Genomic DNA, 16,437 nt, shown 5'->3' with positions numbered 1-16,437 from the left:
GCCGTCTATGTGCGCGTCTGTGTGTGTGTGTGTGCGTGCGTGTGTGTGTGTGTACGTGCGTGTGTGTGTGTGTACGTACGTGTGTGCGTGTCTGCATTCGCCTACATGCGTGCCTGCATTCGCCTACATGCGTGCCTGCACGTGTGTGAGTGCATGTGCGCTACCTCACCAGAACCATCACTGTTCCGTAGTCAAGCCCTGAATTTTGGTTGTCGCCAGCATGTGCCAAAAGTCACATTCTCACTTAATTTCAGCTTCCTATCTTTAAGGGAACCTGTCATGGAGCAATTTATATAACCGCAACTGGAAGGAGGCATGTCGACCGCCTGCAAACCATGATCATCGTTAGAATTCACCTTCCAACCATCCTGTTAATTATCTGGGCTGCATCGCTGGAAACTATTTCTTCATCGGATATCCTACCCCTGGGTTAGACTTGGGTCTGGAAGAAAGAAGAGAACTTACCTGTCTTCCAGTCAATTGTTATTGAACTTTTAATTTGTTTGAAACTAATCATCACCTCATGACCACTGAATCCTTTTAAGAGAACTCTTACCAGTGAGAAACATGGTGTTGGAACCTGTGACTTTTGGGCACAAAGTCCTATTCATCTTAGGGATTGGGCTTCTAAAGAAAAGATTATTGTACTTGTGACTGGTTCCCATCCTTTGATTGCATCTACATAACTTACCTGCATTACTCAATTAAGATATTTGCTGATGTCTAATTAAGTGAACTTAATGATGATTGTTTATATTTGCATTAGGGAGTATTGTGTGATAATACTACCTGCGCGCTTAATTTTTCAGCGTGTTCTAAAGCCTAAATAAATATTTTTATAACTGACTAAGCTGAATTATTGTGCGTCATTCTGTGTGGACTTGTTGAGGGCCCCTGATCATGCTCAGACTCTCCTGAGACAAAGCCCTGACTGCTCTCCTCCTTCACCTTGACTGAATTTTGGCTAACCTTTCAGAGTTCACTGTTCACTAGAACTAAAGAGGCCTCCTTAAAATCTGTCCACCAGGCCAGATTCTAGAAATCCACCTCAACAGGAACCAAATGGCCAACTGGGACCTCCTCGTCTGGCTTCTTATGGATGCCTGTGCTCCCCCAGCATAGTAGAGTGTTAGGGAGAATTCTCAAAAATGTGCTAATTCCCCTCACCTTAGAGACCCCCAGCAACTTTGCTGGATTCTTGAGGACTTGATTTTTTATCTGGAAAGAGTGTGAGCCTTTTTTTCCCCACTCTCATGTATTTTGATGTGTGTTTCACTCTTGTGTTCTTTGATTGTGGAGTTTTAAGTTAACTCCATAGGCATCTTTTCATGTGTGTTACAAGGCACCCTCAGTGCAGTGACACATGGATGTCTTTTTAGACTTCCCGAAGGTTTAAATACCTTCTATGGGATAAACTACTGTTTCCTAGATAATGTAAGGTTAAATTGACTTTACTAATCTTTTTAAATTCCTAGACCCAGCACACACTATCTTCCTATAGAGTGCTGGAGGGGTTACCTACCTGTGTCTAGAAACTCATGTAGCTGTCAAATGCTACCCTTTTCTATCGAAATGGCTGGTGGCAGTGGCTTTACAACAAACTACCATGATTTTTCCTGACCGCGAACACCGGTAGCTAAAAACCGCGAGAGCCATGTTTTTCAAGATGGCGCCTTAAGGCCCTTTGTTTAAACGGGTCCCGGTCTTCTTTTTTTGCCATTTCTTTTTGGGAAGGTCCTTCTAGTGTTTGTCTCCGTGCGCCAAACCCTGGTTTGGTCCCTTTGTTTCCATGCCTTTGGAGGGCTTCAGGACTGAAGACCGCCTCTGGCGTCTGAGTTTCTGGGGTGGGCAGGAAGTGAGGGAGGTGCCCGAAACTCCCTGTGCTTAGTCTCCTAGGAGACCCAAATGCACTCTGACATGATTGGCTGGCTCACTGTCCGGCAAGGACAGCCACCCTTACTGGGTGAGTGGCAGCTAGGCTGGAATGAATAGGAGAAAACGGTTTAAAAGGTGAGTCTCTTGGACTGGAAAGTAGAGTCAACCACTGGAACGAAAGAAAAGAACCGAAGACAAGCTGGGAGAGGATGGCTGCTGCAACTCCTGGACCGTTGGTTTGCCTGGTGAAGCCCTGCTGCAGGTCCGAATCGCCAAAGCTCCTTTCAACAGAGAAGCCCCTTCAAGGACAACTTCTTCCTTTGAGTTGGTGGGACCAATTAACTCGTAAGCCACCTGGATACCATTCTTGAAGCTGGTGATTGATGAACAGCTACCCGAAATGAAGTGACTCCATTTTGTCCGCATTTTCTGACAAACCGTGCAGTGCAGGAGTCCCCCGATGTCCTCCCTCTTGTCCCCACGACTGAGGCTCAGGAACAGCGAGATCTGCAGGAACTGCCAGGAACTAAAGTCTTCAGCTGCATCTTTTGCTTCATACTAAGGTACTGTGTAACCTGATTGAGAGAATGCTTCTCTCGTGGTTCGTACAAACTACTTCTGAGAACCTTCGCAAACACTTTACAGTTTACTTCAAGAAATACTCTTTCGTATCGAAGACACTAGTCCATTGACTTTGGCTAAGGCCTATTGAACTGAATCGAGTCCTCTAGTGAACTATAACTATTTGCACTGCCTAAGAAAGTAATTGTGATCTTTTCTGCTAACTTGTGCCTTTTTACTCCCATTGAAAGTAACTGAAGTGCCATTTTGCTCCTATTTCAGGGGGCTTAATTTGTTCAGAAACCTATTGGTTTGCTATTGACGTATATTTGTGTATATTATTAAGTTGCCTTCTTCTAGTGAATGTTTTCTAAATGATTGTGTAATAAATTAATAAGTGTTTTACCAAGAAACCTTGAGTGTAAGCGTCTACTTGAACCATTTTGATTGTAAGACCTCTGTGTAACCTCTTGTACTGCTCACATGCCCTCTTGAGATAAGCCTGGCTGCTCAGCTCGCTACCACAAAACTGTGTAGTACAGACTTATACCAAAGGTTGGTTTTTGCTTACTCCTGTAGTCTTAATTTTATGTGGTGGTCCCAGGGGGTGCTGCATGCAATTCTGCCTAACATAGGGCTATTATTACTCCCTGTACATTTTATTACGTGGCTACATATGTGAAGGGCCACAGCTTCATCATCTATCTGAAAACTCTTCTTTCCTTGATGACAACAGTCCGCATCAACTCCCCTCCACCCAACTCCTTTTCAGATGGCCCACCTCCACCACCCAACAGTTCTACTCTCTCCTTTTCCAACCTCCTCCAGACTCTTCCTCCAACCTTCATCTGTCTCCTCCTGCTCTCTCCTCACAACTATCACCTGCCACTCTCCACCAAATTCCTTCCCCCAACTACTACTCAACCTCTCCACACTGCCAGTATGAGCATTCTATATAGTATGTTTCCCCTTCCCTTGGTAGTGCTTACTGATTGAGGAAACGTGTAGTAGTGAGGGCTGGGCAGGTTTGCGATTGAGCCCTGAGTTGGTGGTCATGTGGTTTGCAAGGGGGCTAACCTAAGGTTGAATGAAGGCCTGTGGTCATCCTGGATTCCAGAAGACCATAATTAGGGTTGAAGTCTCCCTCCCCAACCCTAGAAGACCTGGTGTCCCAGAAAAGGTATGAAGAGGCTGCAAGGAGAAAAATCTTCCCTAACAATGAAAAACAGAAAGGGGATGGGGAGACTGGATCCTCTCTGAACTAGTATGAGTAAGAATGATGGCTGTACTCTAAAGGGTCAGGGAAAATCAAGGGTTGGTAGATATGCTGTAGGTCTCAACGAAGGTGGGTAAAACGCAGCAAAAGGGAAAATCTTTCCCAACAGTGGACTTGAATGTTTATTAACTCCTTGTTTCTATTGAGAGCTTTGTCACAAGGGAGCCAATCAGAAAACAATTGCTGATGTGAAGTGGTAGAGGGTGTGCAATAACTCAACCCCACGCTGGAGGAAATGAATTAGCAGAACTCAGGAGAATTCATCATCTATAAGCTCTGTGGAGGTTTGCCAAACTTATAAGAGCAAGAAAAGTCAGAAACTTGCATGTTCGCCAGCTGTCCCTTAGCACAGACATCCTTCTGTACAGACTGGGTCATGTTCTTGGCCCAGCAATGGTCTCATGTCCATTTCAATTGTCCCCCTAACATAGTAAACATAGCTTTGTCCATTTTAAGAAGGTACTTTGCAGAATGTGCAACCTTCAGTTAACTCCAAGACGCACTTTTCAAGAAAAAACATACACATGTAGAACTCAAACATCATTCTTACTTGAGTTGCATTAGGCAGCTGTTTAGGTTCTTCAAGGGTTCCTTGCTGACAGCCGTTGGGGGTTTCAGCAGCTCCTCCAGCAGAGAGGCTGGCACAGGACAGTCGGGAATCTTCACAGGGGTCACTGGATTAGAGGAATCTCCCTTCAACTCCTTCCTCTGTGTGAGAAGAAGAGATTGTAATAGGCAGAGGTGATATGCTGGGTGACGGAAAGGAGGGAGACGGAAAGGTGTTTTAGTGGTTAGGGTGTCAGGAGGTGGGGCGAACACATGAGGTGGAATGGCCAAACTGAGCAAGGCAGATAATCCTAGACCAGTTGAGCAAAAAGAGGAAATAGGGTTGTGCAAGAGAAAAAGGGGAAGCAGGGAACATAGCCACGCAAGCAGAAGAGGGGAGGAACATAGCTGTGCCAACAAAAGGGTGGGGGGAGGATGAACACAGCTGTGCAAATAAAATGGGGTGACGTACACAGCCGTATGAGCAAAAGAAGGGGATGGGGTAGGATGACACAGCTGTGCATCCTAGCAAAAGAGGGGGGTCAAACAATTGTGTGAGCAAAAGGGGACAAACACAGCCGTGTGACCGAATGGGGGCGGAACACAGCCGTGGGAGCAAAAGGGGGCGGAACACAGCCGTGGGAGCAAAAGGGGGCGGTACACAGCCGTGGGAGCAAAAGGGGGCGGTACACAGCCGTGGGAGCAAAAGGGGGCGGTACACAGCCGTGGGAGCAAAAGGGGGGGTACACAGCCGTGGGAGCAAAAGGGGGGTACACAGCCGTGGGAGCAAAAGGGGGTGGTACACAGCCGTGGGAGCAAAAGGGGGCGGTACACAGCCGTGGGAGCAAAAGGGGGCGGTACACAGCCGTGGGAGCCAAAGGGGGCGGTACACAGCCGTGGGAGCCAAAGGGGGCGGTACACAGCCGTGGGAGCCAACAAGGGGGGCATAGCAGTGTGGGTAAAGAGTGGTGGGACACAGCCATGTGAGCACAAGGGGGAACTGGGGGAGAGAGGTGGTGAAACACTGCCATGTGAGTAAAAGGGGGAGGGGGAAACAGCAGTGAAATTCAAAGGGGTGGGAAACAGCCATGTAAGCAAAACGGGGGGCATGGCTGTGCAAACAAAGGGAGGATGTGGGAACATGCGGGGAGGAGGCAACCGTGCAAGCAAAGGGGGTGGGGCAGAAGGACACAGATGTGCAAGCAAAAGCAAAGGGTCTGAAAGAACATAGCTGTGTGAGCAAAAGGGGGAGGCATAAGAACATAGCCATGCAAGCAAAAGGGGCAAATGCAGCAAAAGAGGTGTCTGGGCTGGCCGATGTCAAAGGGCAATCTGATTTGGCCAAGGCAATGTGGACATTTCGGGCCAGCCAAGGCAAAGGGGCTTCGAGTAGTATAAGGCCAATTGAGTAAGAAAAGGAAGCTGCTTAACCAGGTGGACTGTTTTCATATGGTCACCCTACTCTTTAACCCCCCCATGCGCTTCAAAGTGTCTGGCTGTTTAAGGCACTTCGATTGGCCAAGGACTATGCACCACTTACTCTCACTGATCAGCTCTGGCTTTCTCAGTACCTTCTTTGGCTTGGTGTGCTTCAAGCTGAGTTTCAGCTGCTGGTTCTGCTGCAGTAGTGTCTTCATACTGTTCTTTAGCTCTGTCACTTTCGACTGCAGCATGAACTTGTCCTTCTGAGTCATTGACAGATCATCCCGGACCAGCTCCAACTCAGCTTTAATATTCTGAAAAGAAATACAAGAACATAACCAACGTTAATGTGGACAAAATAATGCTCAAATGGGAATGTAAACAGCACAAAATGAATACAAAATAAATAAATAGAATAGCAACAGTAATAGCACATTTTTATATAGCACTCCATACTAGATTCAGCGCACATCTAAGTATTTTAATAACAGGTGGTATTACTAATGGCAGTAGACTGCCTTCCAAGGCATGCAGTAGAATTAAGGCTTAATTCACCATCACAAACACCTGCTAGAGTGTTCAATGATTCTTGCCATTTCCTTTGATTGCACACCCAATTAACATCACAATAAGTATGTTATCTATATTCCTCCTGGATCTCTTTCCTGGTGTCACTCTAATATCCCAAGAACCAGGCATGGCGCTTTCTACAAAAATCCTTAAGAAATCTAACTGAAACCGACTCTTGAAATACCTCAGCAAGTTGGGCCTCACCTGCTAAAACTACCCAGAATGTACCCAAACTTCAAACAAATAAACAAGACCGTGGCATCTGCCTCACAAATATGGACTCCTGAATGGATGCATCAAATAAGAACTAAATCCAACTAAACTTGAAATTATGTGTGTCACCATAACAACCCATCACACAACCATTTCTTGGCCTGAAGACATGGGAACCTGCCACCAGCGCAACTGTGACAGACCTGGACTGCTTCCTCACACTTTAACCCCAAGTTAAAGACGTAGTAAAATGCTGCTTCTTTCAATGCAGATTCAAGTGGTGCATGACACCATACCAGACAGTCCCACAGAGCACCCTTGAACACCTCACCCTAGTACTTGCAGGGTTGATCATGCCAATAGCCTTTGCCTAACCCTGCAAGAATATTTGCTAAACTATCCACAAAGACCACAAGTGCAGCAGCTAAATTCCTTGCAAGACTCCAAGACTAAAAGGCTGCTATTAAGATGGATTTTCAAAATCAGACTTTTTGGGTGGGTTCCGAGAGACCACGATAGTTGGTGAACACGGTTATGGACACTTACTTTAACAAACATCAAGGTAATGCAAACAGAGCAGTAAAGCAGACTTCAGGAGCTATGGGGATGGCGCGTAGGCACAGTCAAATAAAGTCTACACAGAAGTACAAAAATATACAAATTTATAGGCCATAAAACACTATGCAGGTAAAAATCATGAAATTTACAGATGTATATTATACAATAGAGACACACACGGCAGACATTACTTATCCAGTAAGGTATAAGTATAATTGACCTAAAAACATTTGATCTAATTTTTTTGACCTTTTTTAATCAAATGTAATAAAATATATATATATATATATATATATATATATATATATATATATATATATATATATATATGGCGGAGGCCAGAGGAAAAGGCCTCACTCGCTCTCTGCAGCTCCGCTGCGAGAGATCTCCTCATGGACACCAAGCACCAACTCAGCCCACATCGGAGAACGAGCCCCTGCAGCCCCTGCCGCCATTGAAGAACACGCGGCTCCTGCCGCAATACACATCTCCCGGAAGCACTGTCTACGCTCCATGGCAACGGCCCAGCTGATCATCGGAGCAGAGTCAGCTGACTCACGCACCGGAGCCTGCAGCCCCCTCCTCCCCCGCTTTAAAGGGAGAGGACTGCGGCCACCAGGCGAAGCCGCCACACGGCAAAGGCCAGCGGAAAAGGCCTCACTCGCTCTCTGCAGCTCCGCTGCGAGAGATCTCCTCATGGACACCCAGCACCAACTCAGCACACATCGGAGAACGAGCCCCTGCCGCCATTGAAGAACACGTGGCCCTTGCCGCCACTGAAGAACACGTGGCTCCTGCCGCAATAGACATCACCCGGGAGCACTGTCTACGCTCCATGGCAACGGCCCAGCTGATCATCGAAGCGGAGTCAGCTGACTCACGCACCAGAGCCTGAAGCCCCTCCTACCTCGCTTTAAAGGGAGAGGACGACGGCCACCAGGTGAAGCTGCCACATGGCAAAGGCCAGAGGAAAAGGCCTCACTCGCTCTCTGCAGCTCTCCGCTGCTCAACATCGCGGATGGCGCCCACATACACTTGCCGGCTAGAACAAGGTAAGGCCTCCAGCCACAATGCCCGTCTGCCATACCCCTCACTCGGGGCTCTCAAGGCCACGGCTATGCGCACCATGCCATGTTGTTATAGGAATGCACGACTTCGGTCGCGCGCCCACCATTCTATCCCTAACACTTATACTCCTAATTTGGGATATCGCAATACAAGGGTAGGCCTGAGATGCCAGCCTCTCCCATACCTGCGCCACACCACCAAGGCCAACAGTAACCCAAGGGCCACCCTGTACACGGTAGTTATGCAACGTCAGATGATCTCTACTCGCATCGCCAAACCAGGCTCAACGAACACTAAGACCAATAATAACATTGACTCTGCAATACCAGCCATGCCCAACTCGAGTGCTGCCTCACTGCTAAATGCTCATGCCCCCATGACCACAGTTGTTGTTGCTTTGCCCAATGCTGTTTCAATGTTAAATGCTCATGCCCCCATGAACACAGTTGTTGATGCTATGCCCATTGCTGTCTCAATGCTAAATGCTCATGCCCCCATGACCTCAGTTGTTGATGCTATGCCCATTGCTGTCTCAATGCTAAATGCTCATGCCTCCATGACCACAGTTGTTAATGCTGTGCCAAATGTTGTCTCAATGCTCAATGACCACGCTGTCACCCCTATGATCATCTCTGATTCCATACCAGCTACGACACCTGAGCCACCCTCCTCACTGACTAGCCCACACACCTCTACGCCCCCCACTTTCTACACACTCATCTGCGCACTGCTCAATGCCCGCTCCATACCCGCCCACGCCCTCGACATCCACGACCTGCTCATTAAGGACAACCTTGACCACCTCATCCTTACTGAAACCTGGCTCAACGAGAGTTCAGGTCCAGCATTATCTCTGGCTATTCCATCTGGGTATGCCATCTTCAGGAACGACCGCAACTCTCAGAGAGGTGGGTGCGTGGCCCTCATTGCCAGGGAAACCGTGGCCATTAGAGAAGTTGAAGGATTGCTGGACAACAATAGCGACTACCTCTTACTAAAAATAACAGTCTCCCCCAACTGCACCATACCCATGCACATTGTTTACATACTCCCCAGGCCCATATATCGACTTCCAGGACACCCTTATTTATGCACTGTCTAACAACATCAAAAAGACATCACAGGTCATACTCCTGGGAGACTTCAACCTAGGGCTCAACGACCCTAAGGATACCCTTGCCAAATTCCTCAAGAATTCGCTATCTAACCTGGCTTTCACGCAATCTATATCTGACCCTACTCATATCAAAGGGCGCACCCTCGACTGGATCAGTCATCACAACTGCTCCATACTCATCACCGCCAACACCCCCATCCCTTGGTCCGACCACCACTACATCCAATTCAACATTGGAACCAAGAAAGGGCCCCTTCTCGCCTCCACCACCTTGCCCGGCCACCTACACAAGGAGCTCACGCCTACTCACAGTTGAGAATTTAGCACCCTACCTTCTCAACCCTGCCTTGCAGGCCCCGTCCTCCAATAACCCTGAAACCTTAGCTTCAAGGATGTCATCACTTCAGCAGTGGACGCCAACGCTCCACTGACCCTTAAAAAAGCCACAAAAAAAAAAACCACGCTAACTCATGGTTCTCCAAAGAACTTCTTGACCAACGCGCGCAAAAGAGGAACTGGAAAAACCATCTGCTCGCCCCTCCCCCATCAGTCATCAAAGACGACAAGTGGAGTAATAGTATTCAATCTGCCATGCTAGAGAAGCTTAACACTCTCCAAACTAAAATTCGCGGCCACCCAAAAGCCCTTTCCAGCCTCATTGTGAACTTGCGCGCTGAACCACTCACCAAGACCACCTCCTCCCCACTGTTTGACTTCAAAGATATCACTGAGCCAGAGGTCATCGCCCTGCTCATGTCCATCAAACCATCCAACTACAAGGGTGATGCCTGCCCAGCCAGCCTCATCAAAGACTCAGCATCTACCCTAGCCCCATCTACCCTAGCCCCCTTCCTAACAGCTTTTATTAACTCCTCCTTCCAGTCAGACCATGTTGCATCTGGACTCAAGGAAGCATGGGTACGTCCTCTCCTTAAAAAAACCTTTGCTCGACCCATCAGTCTCTGGGAATTACAGACCCATCACCACTGTACCATTTCTGCTCAAAATCTTGGACAAAGCAGCATACCTGCAAGTCCAACAGTTCCTGGAAGATAACCGTCTCCTCGGCCTGCGGAAATCTGGCTTCCGCCCATGACACGGCACCGAAATGGCCCTCCTAGACTTAAAGAACCAAATGGACGATCTTAGAGACGGAGGCAAACCTGCTCTCCTATTGCTCCTGGATCTTTCCGCTGCCTTTGACCTGGTTGACCACAACACTCTGTGCCACCATCTAGCCACCCAAGCCAACTTCTCCACCAAAGCTTGTCAACGGATCACCTCCTTTCTCCAAGAAAGGGCCATGAAAGTCTTTTCTGACTCAGCCTACGCCACTCCCAGCCTCATCACCTGTGGTGTTCCTCAGGGCTCCTGTATCGCGCCCACGCTATACAACCTCTTTACGAGGCCCCTGTTCAGCATCCTCGACTCCCTTGGCATCTTATATACTAATAATGCGGATGACACACAGGTACTTATCCCTCTCAAGGGCGATTACCTAAATGATACCAAAACCCTCACCACCATCTACTCTACCATCCAATCATGGATGGCAGAGAGCTGGCTCTGCCTCAACAGTAAGAAAACTGAACTACTTCTCATAGGGTCACCCTTCACACTGGGCAACCTCAGATCAGTACGCCTCCTTCACCATCGACAACATTCCCATCAAGGTTTCCAACCACGTTAAGACACTCAGAGTCTACCTGGACTCTGATTTGTCCATGGACAGACAGGTCAATGCCATCGCCGCCTCCTCAGTCTACTACTCCAAAGTCCTCAATGCTGCCAGGCCCTTCCTGTCTCATCATAACTGCCTCACCATTGCTAGGGCAATTATTGGGTCAAGGCTAGACAACTGCAATGCCCTTCTCGTTGGGACCTCTGGCACACTGGCTCCCTATCAAAGAGAGAATTGTCTTCAAAACTCTCACCCTCACTCACAAATGCCTTCACGAACTTGCCCCTCCATACCTGACACACAGAATTACCAAGCACACTGCCAAAAGACCCTTAAGATCGTGTTAAGACAATACAATTGTCACGCCCGCGACGCGTAAGGTGCACGCTGGTGGCTTCAGCTTCCCCACCCAGGCAGCCATGCACTGGAACGTGCTCCCACCCCATTTAAGATTGATCGAGTCACACCAAGCTTTTTGCAAACCTATCAAAACCAGGCTCTTTGTTTAAATTGACTCTCGCTCTACTATGAATATGCAAATGTCGTTTCCTGCATCTGTGCTTGTTCCTGTGCAACCATGAGACCTTTGGTCACCTGTCTGTAAATCATAACGCCTTCATTTTCTGTAACAGCACCTCGATGCCTTATGGGCTGCAAGCGCGCATTACAAATGCAAATAAATAAAATAAATGTGTTTAAGGGTATAGATTAGGTTGAGGGGAAGATGGGGTGTGGAGGGTGGGGGGTTTTGCAGGGCGGATTTTAGACTGAAAAAAAGGTCAAATAAATTCGATCAAATGTGATTAGATCAAATGTTTTAGGTTAAATAGAACCAAACCTCCAGTAATCCTTATTATGTGGCTTGTATCTGCTAATAATCACTAATTTGCACAGGCCACCATCTATTGCTTGGCTTGGAGTATTACATCTTGATTTTTTGGAAGTTGAAAATAGGGCGTCGAAATTGTAATCCTGTCGGTGCGACAGGGACGTGTATAGGGACCCATGATCCTTTACACACCAACATCCTGCGATTGTTTTTTTGTCATGCCATATACATGTATTGTGTGAACATTGGTGTGTTTTTGCACTGTCCCTTTTTTTCCGAAGTGGCGAGTCAAAGCGGGTGCATGGGATTCTAAGCAAATACAAGCCACAGAAGGAACATGTTATATACCAGTGTTCACCAGCACTGGTATGTTTCATGTATTCACATTCTTATAAATATTAATTGTCGTCAGGCTGGGAATCCTCAGTAATAGGCTGGGAATCCTTAGTAATATTAAAGCAGTTTACTCTTAAATATTTAAATTGATTGTCACTTTAGCGCTCTATCACAGTCACTTTGGGTCGTAGCCCAAGCCAATCAGGCATGTCCCCTTAGCTCCAGCCCTGGTGGCCATCTTAACATTTGGCAGCACACGTATTGTGCCAGAATGAGCCAAAACTAAGAGCCACTGAGAGGTAGGAGGGAGGCTTGCATATGAATCCATGAAAGATACCAATGTTGGAGAACAGGAGTTACAGGTAAGTAACTTGTTACTTCTCCAGCATTGGCATTTTCATGGATCCACATGATTGATTACACAGCAGTACATATACAGAACCAAAATGGGCAGAGGCCCAGCTCAACAGAAGCAACAAAACTCACCTCTGGAATACTCAACTCATGCAAACAGTTTGCGAAGCACTGCTTGGCCGACTCGAGACTCATCCCAGGAATCACTATTGATGCAGTAGAACCATACGAAGGTATGTTAAGACCTCCACGTGGCGCCCTGGATATGTTGAGCAGGGGAACACTGGACAGGAACACCATAGTAAAGCCATTGGCTCTCGTCAAGTGTGCTCTTGGTCTTCCTGACAGGGACCTGTTGGCTAGCTGCTTGCAGAAGGATAGGCACGCCGACAGCCACCTCGTAATGGAAGATTTAGGGCAGTGCCCTTGCTGTCAGGTCCGAAGGCAACAAACAGCTGAGATGACTTTCGGAACTCCATTATACGAGCCACATATAACTTGAGGGCTTGGGCAACATCTAGAGAGTGTAGGGATTGCTGCGGGAGGACAGCCAAACAACACTGGTAAGATCAAAGGTTCATTAAGGTGGAATGAAAAAGGGACCTTTGGCATGAAGGAAGGGTTTATATGCGGAACCACCTTAGAATGGTGAAAACTCAAGTTGGGAGGTTTGCAGGAGAGGGCTTCCGTCTGGCCGAAGTAATGGCAACAAGGAATGCTGTCTTCCAGGAGAGGAACTTCAAGGAGGCTATGTGAAGATGCTCATTAGCTTTGAATGGACCACATTGAGTTCCCAAGCTGGAACAGCGCGAAAAGTTCAAAACAGTCCCTTGAGGAATTCCTTAACCAACCTGTGCAACTAGATGGAAGGCGTATCTGAGGCATGCGTGTATCATGAGATAGCTGCTAAATTCACCTTAATTCCGTAATGGAACAGTGTTCTAGCCCAGCTTCTGCCAACGACAGGAGGTATGGTAAGACTTGGGCCGCTTAAACATGGAACGGATTCAGTTGTTGCGTAAAGCTTTTCCACTTGCTTTTGTAGCGGGACAACAACATTGATGTTACTCTTGCCCTGGCTAGGATCCTCTTGCATTCTGGGGGTGGTGGAATGCGTCCAAACTCTAAAGCTGCAGAGGTCAGGCTGTCAAATTGAGTCGGGTGCAGAACCAACCCGCCGTCTCTGAAAAGTAGGTCTGAGAGCGGGGCCAGTCTGATGAATGGAGCCACTGACAGGTGAAGGTCGGAGTACCTATTTTGTAGTTTGCCGCCATAATGGTAGTTGCAGCTGTCATAATGACTCATTTGCCAAAAGCGACCAACTCTTTTCCCTCTTTGTCTGGAGGCCCCATACACGGAGAGATTGGGTTTGCAGAATGCTTATGCACTGCTGCCTTGCGACTGAGTCTAGGCAGGGCTGTGTGTGCCGTCATTTGGGTGTCGACTCTGGAACCTTGTATTTCTTCTCAAAGCAATCCTTTTTAGGGGGTGTGGAGAATGAGTTCCATATAAAAAAAAAAAAGAGGGTGTCTTCCCAAATATCCATCAGTACTGACATGGCCACCACTGATTTCATGGTAGATTCCGGTCATTGGTAAAGGAAACCCTCCTTTTTCTGCTCTTCTGGTAGGATATCAAAGAGCTTTGTAGCCCTCAACAGGAGGGCATAAAAGGAGCCAATTTTGTCTGGTTATTAAGCTTTTGGCAGTAGTCTGCTGGAAAACTGTCACCTGGTACCAGGTCTTCAAAGTCGCCTGTGGAGTGGGTGCCTGGGAAATGATTGGATGGATAATCGTCAGCCCCAGTATCTGTGAGGTTAACTGGTGGCAAAGGTCGAGCTCCTGCAATAGGTCCGGATGGTTGGGATGGGGCTAGACTCTCCCTTGTAGGAAATGCACATGTTTGCACAGGAGGAGGTAATGGTGCAGGTGGAAGCAGGTGCAGAAGCCCGAAACCAGTTTTTGTAATGTAGACTGTGGGGCTAGAAGGTATGTCCTTTGGGACAGCCAGTCTTGGAGAGGGTTAAGGGGCCACTAGAGGAGCTGGAGTGTGCCCTTGAGGCACTGGTATGCCTTGTTTCGGTGTATCTGGTGGAGGCATATTACCCCCATCCTCTTCTTCGCTGCTCGAAGGAACATTTATGTCTGAATCAGCCCCCTGTAGTGGTAGGTGTGCAGAAAGGGCCATGGATGACAGGGAACTGCAGGCAGTGTGCAGACAGTGCACAAGGAAGCAGTGAAAATTGTGGCTGAGCAGGAGTTGGCCGAAACATGGAGACCAAAGGCTTCTGTACCAGGGTGGTTGATGATGGTGTAGACCTGGACGGCAATGACACTGAAGTGGTTGACGGGACCGACACAATGGTCTTACTGGCGGACGTAGTTGTTTTAGCTGATGAGGTAGCAAACGATGGAGTCGTCGTCTGGTTGGCCGTCCACTAATGGTTCGACTATGTAGTTTTGGTCACCAAGGAAGGCCTCAGAACAGACTATTTCAATTCCAGAGGCAATGCAATGGTCTAAAACTTCATTGCTGTCTGTTAGAAGCAGTGCAGCATCATACCAGGCGATGTTGATGGAAAAAACTATCAATGTACAAAAAACATCAAAAAATTAGAAGAGAATTCTCAAGGACTCCCCCCCTGTTAGGTAAGATTTTTATATTTATGATAAATCTTCCTGAAAATTGTCAACCCCAGTTTTTCTTGCGTGGACTTGGTAATTATCTTTCTTTGTCCCAAGGTTAAGAGGAATCTTTTTCCCCTCTCACCTAGTCTTTTACTCTTTTTATGGCTTACCTTTTATGTCTCTCCATAGTGTGTGAAGTTTCCTATAACTTTGAACTGACTGTAAAGGGCGTTCCTTGGGCGAGCTACTGTTCCCAAGAAGTAAAGTGGTATTCCCATCCACTTCACATTGATTTGAGTGAGCCAGCGCACTCCACCGTAGGTGGAGTGCAGGGGGGATACAATGTAGCCCCTTTCCTACTTACATGGTAACAGTTTTGTTACAATTGCAAGTTTACTTGAATGGCTGTTGGAAGTGTTTTTTTCTTTATGGCTTGTAGTCATTATTACTAGCAGGCTGTCAAATCAGCCTCAGCAATACACAGGAGGGCCACCATTCTGCTAGAATGGTGGGTTACTTCTTTCGCCATTTTGCATTAGCTTGTTGTTTCCTCGGTCATCTTATGCTATTTGGTTGAAGTTTTGTCTTTGGCGGGAATCCTTTGTTTTCTCTGCTAAGGCTACAGAGTGTCTGAGAAGGCAGGAAGCCCGGGAGAAGTCCAAAGCTCTGCTGCCCTTTGTCTTTCATCTTGCCTGAAAGGAACCAGTGAATATTCCCTGTGGGGCTGGGAATCCTCAGTAAGAGAGCAGTTTAAACTTAAACTGCAAAACTTCCAGTCAATGTTGTGCTCTAGTGCAGTCATTTTGGGTTATACTGCCCACAGCCAGTAGGAACACCTCCCTTAACTCCTCCCCTGTGGCACATCTTCAGATTTGCCAAGTGCACGTGAGTGGCAGTAAAACCCAAAATGACGAGCAATGCAGGGTAGGTGGGAGGATTGCAAGTGAATCTATGAAAGATACCAATGCTGGAGAACCGGAGTTCCAGGTAAGTAACTTATTCCTTCTCCAGCATTGGATCTTTCATAGATTCACATGCTGTGAATAGATTACAAAGCAGTGTTACAACACTACATATGGGTGGAGGCAAGCTCCCAGCATAACGTACCACTGGAGACCTACTAACCTCACGCAAAAAGGCTTTGCAGAACAGACTGGCTGTCTCTAGACCATTCTGCGTAATCTCTGTCAACTCAGTAGAACCTGTTGAATGTATGCACCGATCTCAAGGTGGCTGCAGGGCAGATGTCAGGCAGCGCAATTCCGGTGAGAAAATCAGTAGTTGAGCCGGGGCCTGCCGGGTAGCGGCTTACTGGCCTGCTGATGGCAGAATTAAATGCAAGCTGTCTAAAGAGCCTTCACAGGCCCAGAAGGTACAAACAAGAATAACAGTTGATCCGTAGTA

General features: G+C 47.4%; 1 protein-coding gene across 3 annotated transcripts in view; it reads right to left on the bottom strand.

Annotated features, from left to right (window-relative positions):
* GOLGA3 (golgin A3) overlaps window positions 1–16,437 on the bottom strand; it is a 594,692-nt gene that overhangs the window by 15,691 nt on the left and 562,564 nt on the right. For all 3 annotated transcript variants that reach the window (XM_069620010.1, XM_069620008.1, XM_069620009.1), the window contains 2 exons: window positions 5,830–5,994; window positions 4,263–4,420 (listed from right to left, as the gene is read on the bottom strand). In XM_069620010.1, the coding sequence (XP_069476111.1) occupies window positions 4,263–4,420; window positions 5,830–5,994 (323 nt within the window). The remainder of the gene's footprint in view (window positions 1–4,262; window positions 4,421–5,829; window positions 5,995–16,437) is intronic.

Source organism: Ambystoma mexicanum, chromosome 10 (assembly GCF_040938575.1).
Source record: "Ambystoma mexicanum isolate Mex_15411 chromosome 10, UKY_AmexF1_1, whole genome shotgun sequence".
NCBI lineage: Eukaryota > Metazoa > Chordata > Amphibia > Caudata > Ambystomatidae > Ambystoma > Ambystoma mexicanum.
The sequence above is the reverse complement of the archived record's forward strand: the minus strand, read 5'-3'. Positions and strand labels throughout refer to the sequence as shown.